Below are 23,302 nucleotides of genomic sequence, written 5' to 3'. Positions count from 1 at the left end.
ACTTGACCACATCTGGACCAACACCATATCCCCTTTAAAATCAGGCATAATTACAGATAATACCACAGACCACTACCCTACTTTCCTCATAACAACTCTTGGTAAAATACCCCAAGACACTACTAAAGTCACCTTCAGACTTCACAATGAGGCAGCCATTAATAACTTCACAACAGCAGTAACAAACATTGACTGGCACACTGAGCTAGAAATCTATACAGATATTGACGAATGTTTTAATAATTTTCTAAAAAAGACCCAATACCTTTATAACAAGCACTGCCCTAAAAAAACTAAACAGATGACAGCTAAGAGACTGAACAGTCCCTGGCTAACACCCAGCATTCTCAAATCCATAAATACAAAACACCGATATGAAAAACAGTACAGAATGGGTCACATAACCAGAGACCAAACAACACGTTACTCGTCAATCCTAACCAGCCTGATAAGAAGGGCAAAAAAAATTGTATTATGAGAACAGATTATCCAACTTACGAGGTGATATAAAAAAGACCTGGAAGGCCCTATCAGAAATTCTGGGAACAAAAAAGATATCACGACATAGCGAAATAAAATTAGCAAAATCAGATGAACCCCAACTCCCACCAACAGAAACAGCAAACAGACTCAATGATTTCTTCTCCACTATAGGTCAAAACCTTGCCAATAATATCCCAAGCTCAGATACCCCACCAAATGACTACCTCACTGGCAACTACCCGAACACACTGTTCCTAGCTCCGACTAACCCATATGAAGTCTCCCTTATTATCAACGCACTGAAAAACAAGGCAGGAGATTTAAATACCTTACCACCCTTTATATACAAAAAAGCGTCACAAGTACTATCACCAATCATTGCAACACTCTTTAACAAATCCATTGAATCCTCCACCTTCCCTACAGTTCTCAAAATAGCAAGGGTCACCCCGATCCATAAAGGAGGAGACCAGAGTTGAATAACTATAGGCCAATATCCAATTTACACCCTCTCTCAAAAATCTTCGAAAAATTAATTCATAAACGAATCTACTCCTACCTCATCTCCCATAACATTCTCAACCCCTGCCAATTTGGATTCAGGCCCAATAAAAATACTAATGATGCTATTATACACATGCTTGAACATATATACACTGCAATAGAGAAAAAAGAAGTCCCACTGGGGATCTTCATTGACCATGACTTGCTCCACGTAAAATTGTCACACTATGGTATTAGAGGGCACTCCCTCAACTACTTCAAGTCTTACCTCAGCAACAGAAGCCAATATGTGTACGCAAATGGGGCAAGCTCTTCCGCACAACCAATTACAGTTGGTGTCCCACAGGGAAGTGTCCTTGGCCCTCTTCTCTTTCTCCTATACATAAATGACCTACCAAATGCTTCGCAATTACTCAAACCCACACTTTTTGCAGATGACACCACATACGTCTTCTCTCACCCGAGCCCAGTCACGCTAGCCAATACTGTAAACAACGAATTACAGAAAATATCTACCTGGATGAGGACTAACAAACTTACACTAAACATTGACAAAACCTACTTCATTCAGTTTGGTAGCAGAGCTACAGATGTACCTCTTAACATAACGATAAACGGATCACCTATCACAAAGCTAACAGAGGGAAAATTCTTAGGAATCCACCTCGATAATACTCAAATTTCATACACATATACAACAAATTTCTAAGAAAATTTCCAAGACTGTAGGCATACTATCGAAGATACGGTACTATGTTCCACAGTCAGCCCTCCTGGCCCTTTATCACTCTCTTATTTACCCCTATCTTACCTATGGAATTTGTGCATGGGGCTCAACAACAACTAACCATCTCAGACCACTAATTACCCAACAAAAGGCTGCAGTTAGAATAACAAATTCTCACTACAGGCAGCACACTCCACCAATATTCAAAACACTCAACCTACTCACCATACAAAACATCCATACTTATTATTGCACTTATTACATACATAGAACACTTAACTCTGATATTAACCCTCCCCTCAAACATCTCCTTGCCAACCTCAACAGAACACATGACCATAATACAAGGCACAGGTCACTCTTTGATGTTCCTCGTGTCCAACTCACGCTATGCAAAAACTCAATGCACATAAAAGGCCCTAAAATCTGGAATTCATTACCTGTAAATATAAAAGAAACACTACCTGTTTATAAATTCAAGTCTCTTCTCAAAGTTCACTTACTCAAAACCAAATAAATACTGAATAACTGAACCATATAAATTGTATATCCTAAATGTTACTCACAATTATATCACACAAATGTTAAACCTAACTTTGTTATTTTTTTTAAATACACTACCTAACAGAATACTCCATTCTACTGAATGAACAGCAATGCAAGCAACCATATGACCTGTCTTTGCAATACTCATTTGTATTTTATAGTTATCTGTTTACAATAATGTCTTATCACTGATTTCATCATTGCTTAGTTAATCTTAAGTTAATTTTAAGCCAGCCCGTAATGCTATGCATATAAGTGGCTTTGGCATGCTGCTCTTACCTGTATTTTTTTGTACCTCTGTATGTATGCTAAAATTTATAAATAAATAGTGTGTGTGTGTGTGTGTGTGTGTGTATTGTGTGTGTGTGTATTGTGTGTGTGTGTATTGTGTGTGTGTGTGTATTGTGTGTGTGTATTGTGTGTGTGTGTATTGTGTGTGTGTGTATATTGTGTGTATTGTGTGTGTGTGTGTATTGTGTGTATTGTGTGTGTGTATTGTGTGTGTGTGTGTGTGTATTGTGTGTGTATTGTGTGTGTATTGTGTGTGTGTGTGTATTGTGTGTGTGTGTGTATTGTGTGTGTGTGTGTATTGTGTGTGTGTGTGTAGTGTGTGTGTGTAGTGTGTGTGTAGTGTGTGTGTGTGTAGTGTGTGTGTGTGTAGTGTGTGTGTGTGTGTGTGCAGTGTGTGTGTGTGTGTGTGTGTTGTGTGTGTGTGTGTAGTGTGTGTGTGTGTGTGTAGTGTGTGTGTGTGTGTGTAGTGTGTGTGTGTGTGTAGTGTGTGTGTGTAGTGTGTGTGTGTGTGGTGTGTGTGTGTGTGGTGTGTGTGTGTGTGGTGTGTGTGTGGTGTGTGTGTGTGGTGTGTGGTGTGTGGTGTGTGTGTGTGTGTGTGTGTGTGTGTGTGTGTGTGTGTGTGTGTGTGTGTGTGTGTGTGTGTGTGTGTGTGTGTGTGTGTGTGTGTGTGTGTGTGTGTGTCCCCCCCCGTTTCTTTAAATTTATTTCTGTTGGTTTATTCGTCAGGCAAAAGTCCTGACACAGGTCTTCATCATCAGGTGACCCATTTTGTTCTGCCGGGCTGGAGCGCGGCTAGACCATGTGTCTGAAGGTCAATGCACGAATTATATTACTGCATTTCCATTTTAATCTTAAAGGAATATATAGAATGGTTCTGCAATCACCCATTACCTGGCTAAATGATAACCAGCTTTCGAAGGGTTCCTGGTACAAGACTCTGGAGAGCGTGATGATATCGCAGTTATGTGATGATATCTCCCATCCATTTGCCTGTGACAATACTAACTCGCTAAAGGCCCTCCTAGATAACACACCAAGACCTCACAAATGATTCCCCAAGAAGAACCTCGCCAGTGACTCACGGAGAAGTGAAGGGCTCCCTGTACAGTCATTCAAACAGCCCACTCATGTGTCACACCTGCGACCTCTGTCGGCAGATACAGGCACGTCACAAGCCGTCGACCTAGTTTACCTCTCATTCTTGTTGCCTGGGTCGCAAAGACCACTGTCCGGTCCCTCTGCTCACACCCCAGTCCTGGCTCTGTTCTGCTGCCGTCTATGGTTCATTTTACTATCACTGTACAGAAGGACCTTACAACTCACTAATTACCTTATAAGTGACTCGCCAAGAAAGATCATACTACATCAGAACTGTGCTTCATTACGGAGGGACTAACAACCCAACAAATAACTGATTAAGGATATTGATTGTAACACATTGAAGATCTCGTAAAAAAATGCCAAAAAAAGATATCACGAACAATTCACCAAGATCTTACGACTGGCTCATAAAATCGATGATGTTTGTCACGGATGACTCCAGATGCTGATCTCGTGTTTCGCTGAAGCAGAATTTCTCCCTAGTAGTTGAGAGATGGAAACCTCACAGCTGACTCCTCAACCTGGATTATACATACTGAATTACTAATGCGAGCAACTTCATGAGTGACTTATCATAACTAAAGGGTTCACTAACGACTTACCAACACAATTTCATGAATGACTAACAAAGACAAAAAAAATCTCCCCAAATGGCTCACCAATAAAGACTCTCCGTGAATAAGTCGCCAAAACAGAGGCTCTACGTTGGACTCAGCAGAAAAGAAGTTTATCATTCATGGCTCACCAAAACAAGGAATTTCCATGAATGACTGGCCAAGAAGTGCTCTCCTAATAACTACCCAAAAACAAGACATCGCAAAACAATCCTAAGGACTCAGAAAGAAGAAACGACTCTTGTATAGACTCGCCAGGACAAAAGACCTTACAAGTAACTCACTAAGATATGGAGAGACTTCTCGTTCTCAAGGATCTTCTTGGCGAAGGCTCTGACTGAGGCGAGGTCTGAGGTATCCAGGCGTCGTACTTCCACCTCCCCACGGTAGTTGGTCGCCACACGGATCTCAGCTGGTGGGGCATCAACCAGTAAAATTAGACAGTCTTATATAGTGCATTGTGCTATCCTTGCAAGGAATGGCATGATTCACTCGAAAAATATAACTGCTGATTTTGTATATTATTTTGAAATCGTAATGAATGATGTGTTTTTCTGCCTCTGTAGAGGCGGTATATAAAACTGAAGTACTCACTTGCCACTTTGTTAGCCTTCTCCATGTTCCTGCAGGCCATGATGACTCTTGCTCCTCGGCCAGCCAGGTCCATGGCCGTCTCTTTACCGATTCCTTCCAGAACATGTATTTATTATTATTATTATTGTAACAGGGAAGGTTGCCCTCTTTTAGTTTTATAATGATTTCAGCAGTATGAGTTAGAAAACCAACACACGCGCACACACCACACGGGACGTTTGACCTTTTTAAAGGCAGCTCTCGGGCGAACACGTACATAACTATACTTTCAAATTCATGTAACCAAAGAGGCTAGGAATTCAGTCAGCTGGATGCTAGCAGTTAAGGTAGGTAGGTAAGACCTTTTATGGTTATGACATTTCACCTAAAGGGGGTTTTATCAGATACAGATAATAAGCAAAAACTTGTACTGGTTTAAGAGAGGCGGTGTCCGATACAAGAGAGATCAAGCAAAGTCAAGTCAGGCACAAGCGTATTGAATGAGCTTTTTCTGCCAGGAAATTTCCCAAACACGTCATCCTTTCCTCCATGAATAAAACTCTTAGCATTTTCATGAATCCCAGAGAGAACACCACCACTGATTATCAATTGATACTACATACTGGACGGACCAACTTTTATCACCCATCTATTCCAGACAGCTGACACGAGCCTCACAGTCTTTACCCCCATCAAGAACACAGTTATAGAATGTTTACACTATCCCATGTGGAGAACGCGATTTTGTATACATAGGTGAGATGGTTTGATGCAAAATTAGACATAAAAGGTGACAAAGGTAGGAGAAAATGTTTTGAAACCCTGCTCTTCAAGAGGATATTGCAACTCATGTTAGTCTTAAAACTCGTCAGTATTACCATAGTTCACTATAAGCACTAACCTGCAGAAGCTCCGGTGATGATGACTGTCTTGCCGTCGAGGGTGGCTGAGGAGCTGCATCGACCAGATCGCCATCTATACACCACCCGGATGGTCACTACTAGCACCAGCAGCACCAGCGCTGCTTCCTCCAGCATGGCGATCCTTCAGACGATGGGAAGAACACTGGTTAGTAAATTACTGTGATTTTAATATCTGCAATTATAATAACAGTAATAATACATACATGTAAACAATTACCAAAGAGAGAACAGTGTAAGAGTGGACAGGACAGAAACTGTCAATTATTCGCCATGAAAACGTTCCTGACAGACCTTAGTAAGATGTGTTACTCCGCTGCCACTCGCAGAGCAGTGTGTACCAGTATTATTTGTTATGACTAACAACCACCAACGTCTACTAATACTTCTATTATTGACTTGGTTTCCTTATCAAGCGATAGTCCTTATGTAGTTGCTGAAACATGAGTCTGTTGACTTTAGATTGCCCCAGTAAGGTATCTAGTTAAATCCTATCCTTGGGAAGGGCTTGTCAGTCTGGTCCTTGAATGACTGTATTATCTTCGCGATGACAACATTACCAGGTAGTTTATCAATTGTTATAATTCTGTTGCCAAAAAGAAAAAAACGGTTTGCATACGTTCGCGTTGCATCTTCTGCCTTGGCAGTTTCATTCCAATGTTTCTAGTTAAGTGCTCATTCAGCATCTCGAATGGTTCTTCATGTTAGTGTTAGCGTCATTTAATATCTTAAAAGTTTCAATAAGAGTTCGTAGTCACAGTTTCTAAAGATATTTCTTTATATCTGTGTGAAACTCAGAACCCGTGTGGATTATCCGACGAGAGGAATATTGGAGGCTCGATCCTTCGTCTGTTAATTGCGCCACAAACACACCCTGTTCCCAAAGAGTGAAAAGGTTGAGTGCTCCGAGTTTTTCTTCATACGGTTTGAGTGATGGTACGAGCTCGGTAGCTCTTCTCTGTACCCTCTCCGGTATATCTTCATTGTTTGTATAATATGGAGACCAAAACTGGACAGGCGAGACAGTAATACCTGGCTACTTCAACATCTGCTGTTAACAAAACAATGGGTTATGTAAAAGATATAAACAAATATTATAACTAAATATTTACAGCTTATTTTGGGTACTTTACTTGGGACTATAATTTGATGATATTCCATTTTTTGCCAGCGTCTACCCCACTTCCTGCATTAATGACCTTGGCCTGAGGCAGTGTAAACATACCTACCATTCCCTGAATCCACCACCTTTTTCCTTTCCCCGTGATGCCTCCCATACCCTTACTCACCATCACTCCCTCATAATTCACCTCTCAGATTCATCACTCAGAATCGTAAAATGCAACTAAGTCATATTTTACTTTTTTAATATTTTAATCTCAGTTCCCGTATTATTTCAGTTGCTGATTTCATTCAATAATGATTGGTCTAATAATCATGAATTTACCTGATTCATCCACTAGATTGTTAAAAAAAGATATGGGTAAAGCAGAAAGTGGAAACTGAAAACAGGAAATCAAAATATCACGAGTAAAACAGAGCGGTAACTGAGGAAGCTTCAAAAAACTCTCGATTGGTGATGCACAGGTGAAAAGCAACCTTCAGTATATATATCACAGTATATTTCTCTCGGCGTATAATATGCCGAGTTTACCTTTAATTCCCATTTTAGTGGTTAAAGTAAACTCGCAGTATTTTTCTGATGGAAGCCTAATGATCCCTCGTGAAATCGATAGGCTTTAATACTCCATTAATCAACGACCCTTGATCAGCCCACTGACTATAAACCTATAAAAGCAATTAATACTGTGATCTAATCTGCTTCGGGCTGTTAAATTAGACTTTAATGTTAATAAGCAAGGTAAAAACTTCTTGACAGCTCTGAGTGAGTTCTGCGTCAGAGCGGAAGCGAGAGAGAGCCAAGAAGTGGACTTATTTTTCCTTGTGTACCAAACTAACAGTTTGGTGAGGCATTGGAACCACGTTTTTGGCAGAAGCACAAGGCGACCTGACATAACTCCAGCATTATTACATCAACGGCTTGTTCCGGGAGCTGATGTCACTTGTTATATTTTGGTCTGTTCAACATGAGTCTGAAAGTCCAATTATAGATATATGGCAGTGTTGTCCAACCATCCTCCAGGTACATATAAATAGTACGTGGTTATAAGATTTATACAGCTCTTCTATACAGGTTAATCGAACCTTCAATCTGAAGTTCGTCTTTGACTCATGATTACCACGCAGTTATGCACTCTTGGCATAGTCCCGACTTCCTGGAGAATTCATCTCCAAGATTTTGAAACACTAGTCAATTAAGCCAAGACATTTATACCAGATTCACATTATAATTCGATGTGCTTTAATCATTCTAATGCATGGTGAGAGGCTTTACAGGCACGGTTATTCTTCGACCCGCTAAAAGTAATGTCCTGACGATGTACACTGTCCATATGTAAAATATTTGGTCTGTCCTTTTTTCCATTCAGAATTATAGTATTGATTTATTAGGCTTGTGCGTCACAAAGATATTAACCCAATTAGTATTTTCTTTTTCGGTAACTGAATATCATATTCGTCTTCATTCCAGTATTGAGGCGATTAATGTATTTAGTGCAACCCACTTATGATTTTTTTGTAACGTAGAATATATGGTTGGTTCATTTATTGGGGTTAAAAGCCTATCGTTTACACAGGGTCATTGAGGCACAGCAACCTGCTTACCACCGGCCAATATATTAATCCCTAAAATTGAGATTAAAATACTTCTATATATACACTATACAATCTAAGAGGAAAAAATATATGACAGTTATAAGAAACAAAATGTCTCATTTGAAATCTTAGCGTAAGACTACTAGGAAATTCGAGGCGTAATATTTTCGACTACTCTCCAAGGTCTTCAGTGATAAATAACATTTTTACTTATTTACTAATTTAAATAAAGTGAAATTCGTAGTACTTTAAAGAAATGCAAAAGAGCCAATTTTAGGGATTTTTTTTATGACAATAGATATAACAAAATCAAGAGTTGTAGAGAATTGGATCAACACTGCAATGATCAAGCAACTAAACGCTCAACAGCTCAACACGGGCCTAAATTATTATAAAAAAAGAAGCGCTAAACCACAAGGGCTCAAGGGCCTAAAGCATTCATGTGCTGTTCAAATATTTATTTGAACAACGTGTTATCTCTTATCTCCATACTGAAGAAACACAGGCATGCTTAATGTTAACAAACAGCCTTATTAGACCCTAGGAGAATATAGGCGAGAAAACTTGCTGGTGTGGAGTGGAACCACTGGATGTTTACTAGTGATGATGAGTCAGCTTGCTAGTGGAGGCACAATGGATGTTACTGGAGTGATGGTGGAGTTAACTTGGAGTGTGGAGTGGAACCACACTGGATGCTAATTGGGATGATGATGGAGTTTCTTTATCTGGTATCATATCTAGACATCCTGACTGTGGTACGTCTTTATAAATGAATTCCTGCTGTTTGCTAAGAAATAATAAATGCAGTGAAATTTTGTTTCTGCATCACTCTCACATTTAACATAGGCTAATGTAAAGAAAAAAAAAAGATTTTTCAATTCACCCAAACGATGTACACACATCACATCTTTTTTTTTTACACATTTATTCGTAACACTTCCTGAAACTCGCCGTTGTTGAATGTTACCAGACAGTAATATATAACGTCACATTCCAGTTTTGGAATAACGCTGTCCCACTTAGGAAGCAGAAACACAGGAGTCGGGTAATAGAAATTAAAAAAAAAAAAAACTGACCTTATGGTAGGCAGCGAGCGTCGGGAAAGAGGTGTTCTCCCCAGCAGCGTGTGAGGAGGTCTGGCTAGCTAGCACCCACCCTCCCTTCCGCCACTCCCATGATAAGTGCTCAAGGTCTGGTTATCAACACACACACTAATATACCCCCTCCCTAAACGCTGCCCAGGGCATGGGCTTCGCAACACCGGGCGAGAATCATCGATTCTCCATCGATGGAGACTCATGAGAGGAAGTGAACCGGTTTTACAAAGTGGCTATTTAAAGGTTGTGATTGGTCACTAGATCGTTCACCTGGCAGGTTATATGGCAGGGATGCCTCGGACAAATTAGGTGCGACCCCTGGCCAGAGTCAACACGCCCGCTGGCCGGGCGGCCAAGATGGGCACTAACATCCTCACCCCGCCCACTTGTCCATCCTCCTCAACCACCGATTACCCTCTTATTAATTCGTAAAATAAGACAAAACAATCAAAGCTTCACCTTCAGTATTATTATTATTGTATTTAGGGGAAGCTCTAAATCATTAGGGATCATACAACGCCTTTGTGATGTGAGACAATCAGGTTCTGTCCGAGGAAGAGGAAAAGTCCTGTTGCCCTATTCCTCCTATCCTTGGATTATCTGCAACCAAATCAATGCAAGGTGTGTTGCCTCATTCAGTGCAAGAACTCGAACCTTCCTCTTGGATGAAGAAACACAAAAATTACATGAATTTTCATTCATTATAAAAGTCATCTCTGTCTTTGTAAAGCTCAACGACAGCTCTCTGCATCTAATTATTCTCATCTTGGTTAGTGCCAAGATCAAGGAGTCTTATGAGAGAAAACTTCTGGTCCAGTGTATTTGAAGATGGTGGTCCGTTGTTCTACGATGCTGGTCTATGTTTCTTAGATGATGGACCAGTGTTCTAAGATGGAGACCCAGTATTTTAAGATGTCTCTCCTCAGCTCTCTGTCAGGGCCGCGATCTCTTCAACGATGGCACTTGACTGACAACCATGGCCGAGACAACGAGAAAGAAAAACCATTGCCTACGCAACGACTGTTGGAGAAATTATTTGATATATCATCAGAGAAGGCCACTCTTCCATCTTCATGGACACCTCAGAAATATTCATATCGGATCCACTCATTGAACAAGTACCTTTGCAGCAGACACACTACGGCTCCACGGCGAATTTAAAATGGCTTAAGCCGCTGGTCCCATTTGCCCAGTGTACCTGACTGGCGATTCAGTAGACCCAAGCAACAACTGCCTGAGCTCGGCAGGGCCGGATTTATAAGGGGGGCAAATGCCCGGGGCTCCCCTGCCATAGGGGGCCCCCCAGACAAAACTTCCTTTATAACAAAATGTAATAAAATTAGTTTAATAAAAGGAATTAACAAAAAGTGTGTAGTCGGCATCAGAAAATAGAAAGAAAGGGTGCCCCCCACCCCCTCTCCCTTCGAATAACTTAACTATTTCTGGTTAGCACCAGTTTAAAGGTAAATAGCCAGACCATGAGGTCAGAGGTGATCAGGGTGCACGCGCGCGTGCGTGCGTCATTAACTACATTATCATTAAATGTCAAAAAATCTGAATATTTGGTTTTTTTTTTTCAGAAGGCCCAGTATGCCACGGAAAATTCACTTGTCAGGCGCTCAGAAAAGAAAGATTTCCAAATAATCAAGCGAAAGAAATGCTGCGGTCTTGGCAAAGACAATTTTTCTCTGCTTCCTTAGTGGAAAAATCATAGAAGCTACTAATGATGAACCAGCACCACTACCAGATGATGTTTCTTCTGAGGACCCACCCGCATTCCCAAGTACATCTGCAGAAAATAAAAAGAACATACCAAATCAAGATAGTAAAGGTGATGAATCACCACAACCACATTTTACAGATACTTTTGTAGACATGGACAGTGAAGCGCCACCATGTGATTCTGACTCAGACATGTGGTTTCCTGTCAGAGAAAAGATGTGTACTTTTGGTCAACTGCCACCATATAGATACCGAAAGCGTGACACCAAAGATATAAATACACATCGGTAATTATATTTTGTTGATGGAATATATTACAAACTGAAAATTATAGTCAGTTGTTCTTAAAGTCAATAAGATTGTGAAAAATAAAATAAGACGTAGTCTTCGAAACCTAACATTTTTTTTCGAAAACTGCTGTTTATCATTCATTTTCGTTCATTTTGTATTTGTAATTCAATCTAATTTCCATGTTTAGCCCCCCCCCCCCAGGTCTAAATCCGGCCCTGACCAAAACTAAGCACTAAACCCACAAGAGATGTCAAATACGTAAGCCCAACATCAAGGAGACTGTTTTCAACACTAGTCCATGGACATTGTTCATTAGAATTACCAATATGTGGCAAACGAGTGTCTTTGGGCTAGTGTCCAGGGCGTTTCAAATATCAAGGTTCAAGCCACGTTTACACACAGTAACACGACCGTGTTAGTCCCTTAGTAATTACCAAGTGACAGTAATCCCCCCTACCCCCTCCCCATAACCATCCCACCAGTAACAACTACTCACCGCCAAACACCCCTCCACCAGCAGACAACCCCCGACCCTTCCCCAAACGACTTTCTCCCTCTCCACAAACAACCACTGACATCACCCCCCCCCCCCCTCCTTCAGGTCAATGGCGCCACTTACCCATGAAGGTCAAGAATAGTGGCGCCACTAGTCATTCCTCTGCCATCCGCCACACTGCCAACACCTCCAAGTCCTCCAGTTCCATCACCCTGTGGTAATTTAAAAAATTTGGATTACTCCAATTTCATGGTAATTTTTGATAGAACAGCTCTGAAAATATTTTAGTAATTTTTCTTTCTACAAAATGTTGAAGCTTACTGCAGTTCATGAATAATCTTTGCAGACATTGTTTTGGGGTGTCGCTGCTGGTGAGGATATCTCTTAAGACCTGCAGCTGCCCAATGGACACCACCACCCAGCAGCTGCCTACAACATGGGGAATATCTTCAGCCTACAAGATTCGATACACTTAAGATCATTAATTAAAATGTAATAAATACATTCTTTATATTCATTTTCTTTCTTTATTTGGACATGATACATAATTGTACAAGGAATTATTGTAGTCGGGTGTACATGCCAAAAGCTCCTTGTATGCAGAGCATTATGGGCAGGCTTAAAATTAAGCAATGAAAGGTTCAGTGGTAAAATATCACAACAATGTCCAAGGACACACAAGAAACAAAACCGAGAGGCGCCTCAACTGCTGTATTTGTCAGCAGGAGGACAACATTTACACAATTCGGGAGCTTTAAGCTCGGGGGTGAAAAAAAAAAAAAATTACCTACCCCAACCCTACTAACAATAGTAGTAATGAGGCGGATAGCCTCAATACTGCCATTATTAATAGTCTGAGGTACGATACATTTTTTAATTTCCTGACAATACAATCACAAGGTCATGAAGCTAAACTGTTGCGACACTGGACAGTACAACACTTAGTTTGCCGCAGAATCCTCCTGACAAACAAGTTGGAGGGTAAACTGTCATAATTAGAAGTAGGATTAGCCAGATTGTAATGTTAGACGCCTATATTTAAGGGACAAGGAAAAAAAAAATTATAAAGTCAACCTGCACTACTCTCCTCTGAATCAAATCTGACTTTAGGGGGGACAGGTAGATGAGTTTACCACTCCCCCCCCCCCCTCCAAAATTTTACGTATGTGCACATTTACCCAAATATAGGAAACTTTTGTCTAGATAAATTATCCATAGTGCTATCAGGTTTGATCTGTGTGTAACCCCTAACATTCCCCAAGCTAAGGAAGGGAAGGGTACTTGCAACTGCATCAATATACCTTTAGTACAAAGACACAGGATCATTAATTAACTACCTTCATAAGACAGAATTGTATTTCCCCTTCCACGTCCCTCATAGCACACTAGACTAATAACCAACACTGAGGTTTCTAACCAGTTGGAGGCCTGCCGTATACCAGATTCCTAACACTACTATGCTAGCCTGAATTCATAACCTACCTACCTGAAAGTTATGGCTGGAATCCTAGGTACACGGGGCCCAAGACTGTTCAACAGCCTCCCATCAAGCATTAGGGGAATTACCAATAAACTCCTGGCTGCCTTCAAGAGAGATGGACAGATACCTAAAGTCAGTGCCGGATCAGCCGGGCTGTGGCTCTTACGTTGGACTGCGTGCGGCCAGCAGTAATAGCCTAGTTGATCAGGCCTTCATCCATCGGGAGGCCTGGTCATGGACCGGGCCGCGAGGGCGTTGATCCCCGGAATAACCTCCAGGTAACCAGGTACAACCTGACAACCACTACATTCAAGCCCTCACATTCTCTACCTCTATTTTTCTGGGTTTCTAACCCAGCAGGGTTAATAATCCTATTCTCACTAATATCAATCTAAATCACCCCCCTAACTACACTCAGTGTCAGATGTTAGTCGGCAGAAAGGATTCACTAACACTTAAGATCACAGAGGTTTTGATTATTTTCATCATTACCGTCTGTTGCCAGAAGCATTAGACTTCACTACTTACAAATTATCAAACCAACTGCAGTTCTGAACGGTAATACTTTTATATTCATAGGAACCTGAACGTCGCTTACATTTTCCAAAATGATGACTGTGTGAACTCAATGAATCAATATTTAACTTTGCACAATTTGGCCAAAGGCATAAAAAACGTAGAACACCCACCACAACCACTACCCAAAGCCCGAAACCCACCAGCATCCCCACGGAAACCACGTGCAATAACAGACTCCACACAGTTTCTGAAGGTCGTTGGTGGGTTCCAAGGCCCACAGTTCTACGTAATCTATGCCTTCGGGGGAGATTACTCTCCCCTGCTATATGCATTCATAATGCATATAGCAGATTCTCCAGTTCTATACTTTCCCTATCCTACTTACCACCACCTAATTCTACAAGTTATTTTGATAGTAGAAACTAAATAATTGTGGACCTACAACTATGCAGCGTACTCCATTTACAGAGCAGTGGTGGGGCAAGGGAGGATGAATGGAGGTAAAGGTAAGATCAAGGGAGTCTAGCAACATCAGTCTACGAAGTCTCTAAATATATACTCTATAACCCAATTTCAAAACAAATGCTCCCCCCACCAAGACGCTCTAATAGTCTCTGGAGTCGTAAGAGCTAAACCCACAGGGCTATACTGCTGAAAATATTTTTGGGACTTTAAAGCATAAAATTACTTGGCCAGGCCTTCTACAACCCTACTGAAAATAGGAAGATGTGGTTAATTCCACATTTCTGAGTTATTGATTTTTCAGGCTTTAATATATTCTGCATAAGGAAAATTTATCCCGTCATGGGAAGCTAAAACTCTGGCTGTGTAGTTTTAAAAATAGGTTAGACAAATGAGTCGTTGAGAGTTGGACCTGCCTAACATGGGCCAATAGGCCTGCCTCAGTGCTCCTTTATGTCTTAATAATGGATATGCCTGATTTAATAGGCTTTCCTTACACCCGGCATCAAGACCTCTATCATTACCCTCACCACACTAAATTATCTCAGTATAATTATTAACCCGGTAGATTAACACAATTACCCAATCAAGTCAGGATGACATCTATAACATTTTTATTAGGGTATTTATACTTCCCCAGGATGCGACCCCTACCAGTAGGCCTGCTCAGGGCCAGTAGGCCTGCTGCAGTGTTCCTCCTTTATGTGAAGTGTCAATGGATATAAGGGAACATGACCACTTGTGCCCGGGATCGAACCCCGGTTCTTCAGTTGACGCCACTACCAACTGAGCCTTGATAGATCACACATTTCATCTTTACTTCCTACAATCTTGCAGGATGGGTATAGACTGCACAATAAAAATATTACACTAACTAAAACTTCCTAAAATCTAAACAGTCTTCAATTCTAAGCGTTACAACCCATTTCTTCAATTTTTATTTCCGCCCCATTCAAGGTAACCTTTAGAATACATTCCTCATTATTTCCTGGCCAGAGATTTTATCTCTGGTCGGGAGACATGTTAATATTTCCCACTAAGCTATTTCTGATATCAATTGCTTACCATCTTTCCTATACTCTCCTCACCACCTTCCCACCTAATACAATTAATATCTGCTTAAATAATCAAACTTTAGTGGACTTATAACCTGGAAATACCTTACAAGTGGGCCCTGCCCACCTCTAACGACGTCTCCAACTGCTACATCTCCATATAACACCATTTACTAGTGTGGTTGTCTCCACCCCTCAGACTGATCAAGGTTGCGGTGTTGATCAATGTTGCAGCAGAAACAGCCAGGCACAGCACTCCTCAGTTACCACACCTGAAATAAAACATTCACATTATAACCGTGAACATTACACACATTTATAGGCAAACATTACCAAGTAATATAAACTACTAAGTAACATTACTGCCTGACATATACCCATTAATATTTAACATAGTAAAGTTATCTTTTTCTTTAATAAATATTTCTTTCACATAAACCTGATGACTAACAATTCGTTTACATGGAAGTCTATATCTGGATCACAAGGCCCAAGTTCCTTGGATTAAGAGACCTTCACTAAGTTATTTTTCAATAATGGAAAAAAATAGCCCAGAACTGGATACACCATTATGGGTTATGTAACGCCTAGTGTGAGAGTTACTGTTTGATCAGAGAAAGGGGAGTGGCTCCAGGTCCTCGCATCAAAACTCCTCCACTAAGGTCAATCACGCCCCCCCTCTAAGACATTAGACACCAATGAAAATTAAATTAAGACTATTAAATTGCAAATAATTTGGTGACCAAACTGGTGGGGACCAGGAGCTGCAGCTCAACTCTGCTGTTGTACTGACAAATACGTCACTAGACAATACTTACGTTATTTAGGTGCATTAAAAGAATGAGGAAGCCGTAAAGCCGGCGGGACGGCAGGAGGAGCAACACGTCTCTCCTGTACGGCCACTGAATTTCATCTAACCTTTAGTGCCCTTGAGGTTGGTCACTGTCATGACCTTCACTATAACACCATCACTGATAACTGACTAACTTTTACTATCACCACTAGATGGCACTACTACACCACCACTACCATCACTAGATGGCATTACTACACCCTCACTATCAGTATTACTTATGGTGCAGTGTTCAACCCGTGAGGGCCATGGACCACCTGGGAGGATAACTTCACTCTCAGGTGACATAGATCACATTCCTTGGATCAAGAGACCCTCACCAACACCTTCATGGAACCTCTCTCAAGGCCACCACTGTCGCGACCAAAGGCGCTGAACTCCACTACTATTGTACCACTAGTACCAGGGCCGGATTTATAAGGGATGAAAGGGGAACAATGCCCCAGGCCCCCCTGCCAGAAGGGCCCCCAAACGAAGGATTTCCATTATAACAAAATGTAATAATAAAAAAACTAGTTTAATTAATAAAAGGAATTAACAAATAAAGTGTGTGGGGGCATCAGAAAATGGAAAGGGTGCCCTCCAACCGCTCTTCCTTTGAATAACTTAACTATTTCTGGTTAGCTTCAGTTTAGAGGAAAATGACCAGACCATGAGGTCAGAGGTGACCAGGGTGCACACGCGCATGTGTGTGCATGTGTCTGTGTGTGCGAGGTAGCTAATGTGTGTATGGATTTGATTGGCTATGTCGACCTCAGCAGGGCTATTTCTGGTTAACGTCAGTGTAGAGGTCAATGACCAACAATCAGTTGGTGACCTGGGGCTATATATGTGTCTGTGTGTGTTTGTTGACTGCTTTTAGTGCTAGGTAATGGTGTAGGGCAGTGGTGTCCGTGTTTTAGATCTGTGTGCTTCTCACAAAGGTTTGCGATATATCATCATTTTGCAATTACATCTTACACATGCATACACATCCACAAACACACATACACACACACACACACAATATATATATATATATATATATATATATATATATATATATATATATATATATATATATATATATATATATATATATATATATATATATATATATATATATATATATATATATATATATATATATGCAAAACATCCACTCTGAAAGAATAGAGAAATTCCAAGCGTTTCGTGACTACTCACATTATCAAGGATAGTTCCTTGATAATGTGAGTAGTCACGAAAGCGCTTTGAATTTCTCTATTCTTTCAGAGTGGTTGTTTTGCATATTCTGAAATCACCTGTTTACTGTGATCTTATTGCATATATATATATATATATATATATATATATATATATATATATATATATATATATATATATATATATATATATATATATATATGTGTGTGTGTGTGTGTGTGTGTGTGTGTGTGTGTGTGTGTGTGTACTCATCTATTTGAACTCACCTATTTGTGGTTGCAGGAGTCGAGACTCAGCTCCTGACCCTGCTCTTCACTGACTGCTGTGAGGTCCTCTCTCTCCCTGCTCTATGAGTTTTATCATACCTCATCTTAAAACTATGTATGGTTCCTGCCTCCACTACATCACTTGCCAGCCTATTCCACTTCCTGACAACTCTTTGACTGAAGAAACACTTCCTAACATCCCTTTGACTCATCTGAGTCTTCAACTTCCAATTGTGACCCCTTGTTTCTGTGTCCCATCTCTGGAACATCCTGTCTCTGTCCATCTTATCTATTCGTCGCAGTATTTTGCATGTCGTTATCATGTCACCCCTAACCCTCCTGTCCTCCAGTGTAGTCAGGCCAATTTCACTTAACCTTTCTTCGTAGGACATATCCCTTAGCTCTGGAACTAACCTTGTTGCAAAGTTTTGCACTTTCTCTAATTGCTTGACGTGCTTGACCAGATGTGGGTTCCAAACTAATGCTGCATACTCCAATATGGGCCTGGCGTACACGGTGTACAGTGTCTTGAACGATTCCTTACCGAGGTATCGGAACATCGGAACCCTATTCTCAGGTCTGTCAGGCGCCCATATGCTGCAGCAGTTATTTGGTTCATGTGTGCTTCCGGAGACGTGCTCGGAATTATACTCACCTCAAGATCTTTCTCCTTGAGTGAGGTTTGCAGTCTTAGGCCACCTATCCTGTGTTTGTGTGTGTGTGTGTGTCATTAACTACATTATCATTAATGTCAAAAAATCTGAATATTTGTTTTTTCAGAAGGCCCAGTATGTCACGGAAAATTCACTTGTCAGGAGCTCAGAAAAGAAAGATTTCCGAAGAATCAAGCGAAAGAAATGTTGCAGTCTTGGCAAAGACAATTTTTCTCTGCTTCCGTAGTGGAAAAATCATAGCTACTAATGAAGAACCAGTAATACTACCAGATGATGTTTCCTGTAATCTGTAAATACCTTTGTAACTTGTCATGATTGTGACCAGACCTACCTGGAGTTCATTACCTTTGTAAATTGTGAGTTCATTACCTTTGTAAATTGTGAGTTCATTACCTTTGTAAATTGTGAGTTCATTACCTCTGTAACTTGCTCAGCTATCAAAACTTTGGAGGCCAGTCCCTGGACCAATTATGTACCTCTGTAATCTTTTGACTACCGCCCACAGGATGGGCATGGGGTGCATAATAAACATATTAAACTAAAAACTTCTGAGGACCCACCCGCATTCCCAAGTACATCTGCAGAAAATAAAAAGAACATACCAAATCAAGATAGTAAAGGTGATGAATCACCACAACCACATTTTACAGATACTTTTGTAGACATGGACAGTGAAGCGCCACCATGTGATTCTGACTCAGACATGTGGTTTCCTGTCAGAGAAAAGATGTGTACTTTTGGTCAACTGCCACCATATAGATACCGAAAGCGTGACACCAAAGATATAAATACACATCGGTAATTATTATATTTTGTAGATGGAATATATTACAAACGGAAAATTATAGTCAGTTGTTCTTCAAGACAATAAGACTGAGAACAATAAAATAAGACGTCGTCTTCGAAACCTAACATTTTTTTTTTCAAAAACTGCTGTTTATCATTCATTTTCGTTCATTTGTTATTTGTAATTCAATTTAATTTCCATGTTTAGAGCCCCCCCAGGTCTAAATCCGGCCCTGATCAAAACTAAGCACTAAACCCACAAGTGATGTCAAATACGTAAGCCCAACATCAAGGAGACGGTTTTCAATGAACAATGTCCATGGACTACCATGGACATTGTTCATTAGAATTACGAATATGTGGCAAACGAGTGTCTTTGGGCTAGTGTCCAGGGCGTTTCAAATATCAAGGTTCAAGCCACGTTTTTACACACAGTAACAAGACTGTTAGTCCCTTAGTAATTACCAAGTGACAACCATCCCCCTCCCCATCACCCTCCCACCAGTAACAACTACTCACCCCCAAACCCCTCCACCAGCAGCCAACCCCTGACCCTTTCCCTAACGACTTTCCGCCTCTCCACAAACAACTCCCCTCCTCCAGGTCAATGGCGCCATTTAGCCATGAAGGTCAAGAACAGTGGCTTCTTCAGTCCACTAGTGGCTATGTTCACTGGTGTTTAATGGACTTATTTGGTGTTCTGGTAGCGGGTAGTAAATGATACATCTTCTTCGGAGGCTTCTTTGTTTATTGTTAAGTCGTGGTGGGTACACAGGCTTGTGTGTTGTGCCCATGGCCCGGGCAGGGCCATCCCACGAGAGAGAGCTAGGAGTAGGCCTTGTGTCTTCCTGCTAGGCCGCTGTGTGAGTGAGAGCGAGGCAAGGGCAGGCAGGCTGCCGTGCCCACCGAGAGGCCTAGCTACAGAGGGCAGCACCTTAGTGCCGCGAAATATGAACTAAGCTGGCAGACAGCATGGGCTGTCTGTGCAGACAGTACAGGCTGTCTACACTGGTGACTCCAGCTACCACTGCTCCACCTCATCTGTCATCAATACATAAGCTCCAATAGTAGCTATGACAACCCAACTCCAGGTGATTTTTTAGTGGCAGGAAACGGAAAAGGAAAATGGAAGGAAATAACAAAAATAGTCCACCACCTTGGAGCCTTGTTGGACTGGAGGCGCAGCCAGTGGCCACCCATGGCCCTCCAGAACTACAACTACTGATGCCAATAACAAAATCCCCCCAACAAACACAGAATACAACCTCGTTCATATTTGCTAATATACAGGGCCTTAAGCCATCCACCAACAACAAAATACCTTTTATCAGTGGACTTCTAGAGGAGTCTAATGCAATGTTTGCAGCCTTCACAGAGACTCACACAAAAGATCACTTTGACAGTGAAATATGGATAAGTGGTTACAACCTTTTTAGATGCGACAGAAAGAACAGGCAACAAGGGGGGGGTTGGCCTGTATGTCAAAGAGTCCCTCATCTGCACGGAGTTGCTGAACACCACAAATGAGGTAGATGAAGTTCTATCATTAAAGATCAAGAACCAAAACCTAGTCATTGTGGTTGTATATAAGCCACCAGATGCAACCTCACAACAGTTCAAGGAACAGCTACTGAAAATTTATTACTGTTTGGAAAACCTTCCAGCTCCATCCCCAAACATCTTACTGCTTGGTGATTTCAACCTAAGGCATACAAAATGGAAGAATGTAGCAAATAATGTTATAGCTGAAACAATCCCCGGAGGTAGCGCAGATGAAAGGTCACAAACACATGAGCTACTAAGTCTCAGCGAAAAACACACCTTAAGCCAGCAGATAGTGGAGCCAACAAGACTAGAAAACACACTTGACCTTATCTTCACAAATAATGAAGACCTGATAAGAGACATAAGAATATCAAAAACAACTAATTCCGATCACAACCTAATCGAAATCCAGACGTACATGCATAGGGGTCCTGATCAGCAGAATGCATGTATCTGTGAAGGTGTCTTCACAAAATACAACTTCAACAACAAGAACATCAACTGGGACCAGGTAAACCATGTCCTAAACGAAACATGTTGGGAAGATGTCTTAAATGACATGGATCCAAACCAGTGCCTTGAAAGGATCAACTTCCTGGCAGCCGAAGCATGTTCTAGGCATATTCCCCTAAGAAAGAAGAAGAGCAGGAGTAAACTGGAGAGAGAAAGACGCTCCCTCTACAGAAGACGACGAAGAGTCACTGAGCTCCTCAGGAGTGCTAGAATATCTGATACACGAAAGGAGGCGCTGACCAGGGAAGTGGAAACTATCGAACTTAAGTTAAATGACTCTTACAGGAACCAGGAGAGACAGTAGGAGCTTAAAGCTATTAGTGAAATTGAAAGAAATTCAAAATATTTCTCTTCATATGCCAAAAACAAGGCAAATACCACATCTAGTATCGGGCCCTTACTCAGACAGGATGGGACTTACACAGATGACAGCAAGGAAATGAGTGAAATATTGAAATCCCAGTACGACTCTGTGTTTAGTGAACCACTAATCGGTCTGAGGATCGACGACCCAAATGATTTCTTCATGAATGAGCCTCAAAACTCCATAAATGTATGCCAGATTTCCGACATTATCCTAACTCCGATAGATTTCGAAAAAGCCATTGACAACATGCCCATGTACTCAGCCCTGGGCCCAGACTCGTGAAACTCTGCTTTCATTAAGAACTGCAAGAAACCCCTCTCGCGTGCCCTAAATACACTATGGAGGAGGAGCTTGAACATGGGTGAAATTCCACAGTCACTTAAAACAACAGATATAGACCCACTCCATAAAGGTGGCAGCAAAGCATTAGCTAAGAACTATAGACCAATAGCTCTGACGTCCCACATCATAAAAATCTTTGAAAGAGTGCTAAGAAGCAGGATTGCAAATCACCTGGATTCCCAAAATCTGCACAATCCAGGGCAACATGGGTTCAGGGCAGGTCGCTCCTGCCTCTCACAACTACTGGATCACTATGATATGGCCTTGGATGCACTGGAAGAAAATCAGAATGCAGATGTAATATACACAGACTTTGCAAAAGCATTTGACAAATGCGATCATGGCGTAATAGCCCATAAGATACGTGCTAAAGGAATAACTGGGAAAGTGGGGAGATGGATCTTCAACTTCCTAACAAATCGAACACAAAGAGTAGTGGTCAACAGAGTTAAATCGGAGGTTGCCATAGTGAAGAGCTCTGTTCCACAAGGCACAGTACTCGCCCCATCTTATTCCTTATCCTCATATCATACATCACAGCACCGTATCATCCTTTGCGGATGATACTAGGATCTGCATGAGGCTGTCATCTGCTGAGGACGCGGTTAACCTCCAAGAAGATATAAACAAAATTTTCCAGTGGGCAACGGTAAACAATATGATGTTCAATGAGGACAAATTCCAACTACTCCGTTATGGAAAACTGGAGGAGATAATAACTAGAACAGAGTATACTACAGACTCTGGCCATACAATAGAGCGGAAAAATAATGTAAGGGACCTGGGAGTAGTAATGTCTGAGGATCTCACTTTCAAGGATCACAACAGTGCCACGATCGCACGTGCAAAGAAAATGATAGGATGGATAATGAGAACGTTCAAAACGAGAGATGCCAAGCCAATGATGATCCTTTTCAAATCACTTGTTCTCTCTAGGCTGGAATACTGCTGTACATTAACATCTCCATTCAAAGCAGGTGAAATCGCAGATCTAGAGAGTGTACAGAGATCCTTTACTGCACGTATAAGTTCTGTCAAGCTCCTTAACTACTGGGAACGCTTGGAAGCACTTGACTTGTACTCGTTGGAACACAGGAGGGAGAGATATATCATAATCTACACTTGGAAAATCTTGGAAGGAATGGTCCCAAATCTGCACAGAGAAATCACTCCCT

The 23,302-nt window shown here is 41.2% G+C and overlaps 1 protein-coding gene and 1 long non-coding RNA gene across 6 annotated transcripts in view; one reads left to right on the top strand and one right to left on the bottom strand.

Moving 5' to 3' along the window:
- The window catches only part of LOC128693967 (retinol dehydrogenase 13), a 24,659-nt gene extending 8,113 nt beyond the window's left edge, over window positions 1-16,546 (bottom strand). The window contains exons 1-5 of one of the 5 annotated variants that reach the window (XM_070091015.1): window positions 16,415-16,546; window positions 15,702-15,868; window positions 5,741-5,883; window positions 4,861-4,953; window positions 4,551-4,678 (exon numbers count right to left, since the gene is read on the bottom strand). In XM_070091015.1, the coding sequence (XP_069947116.1) occupies window positions 4,551-4,678; window positions 4,861-4,953; window positions 5,741-5,883; window positions 15,702-15,766 (429 nt within the window). In that variant the 5' untranslated portion in view covers window positions 15,767-15,868; window positions 16,415-16,546. Of the gene's footprint in view, window positions 1-4,550; window positions 4,679-4,860; window positions 4,954-5,740; window positions 5,884-6,053; window positions 6,625-9,550; window positions 9,703-15,691; window positions 15,869-16,414 lie in introns of those variants that run through there. The other 4 variants (XM_070091019.1, XM_070091018.1, XM_053783909.2 and 1 more) reach the window with 4 other exon arrangements.
- Window positions 12,241-12,597, top strand: LOC128693968 (uncharacterized). Its single transcript, XR_008407785.2, has 2 exons — window positions 12,241-12,297; window positions 12,427-12,597. It is a non-coding gene; the product is annotated as an uncharacterized lncRNA (long non-coding RNA).
- Window positions 16,547-23,302: the final 6,756 nt, after the last annotated feature.

This window comes from Cherax quadricarinatus, chromosome 33, assembly GCF_038502225.1.
Source record: "Cherax quadricarinatus isolate ZL_2023a chromosome 33, ASM3850222v1, whole genome shotgun sequence".
In the NCBI taxonomy this organism is placed as follows: domain Eukaryota; kingdom Metazoa; phylum Arthropoda; class Malacostraca; order Decapoda; family Parastacidae; genus Cherax; species Cherax quadricarinatus.
Note: the sequence above shows the minus strand (reverse complement) of the source record. Positions and strands in the feature narration are given on the sequence as shown.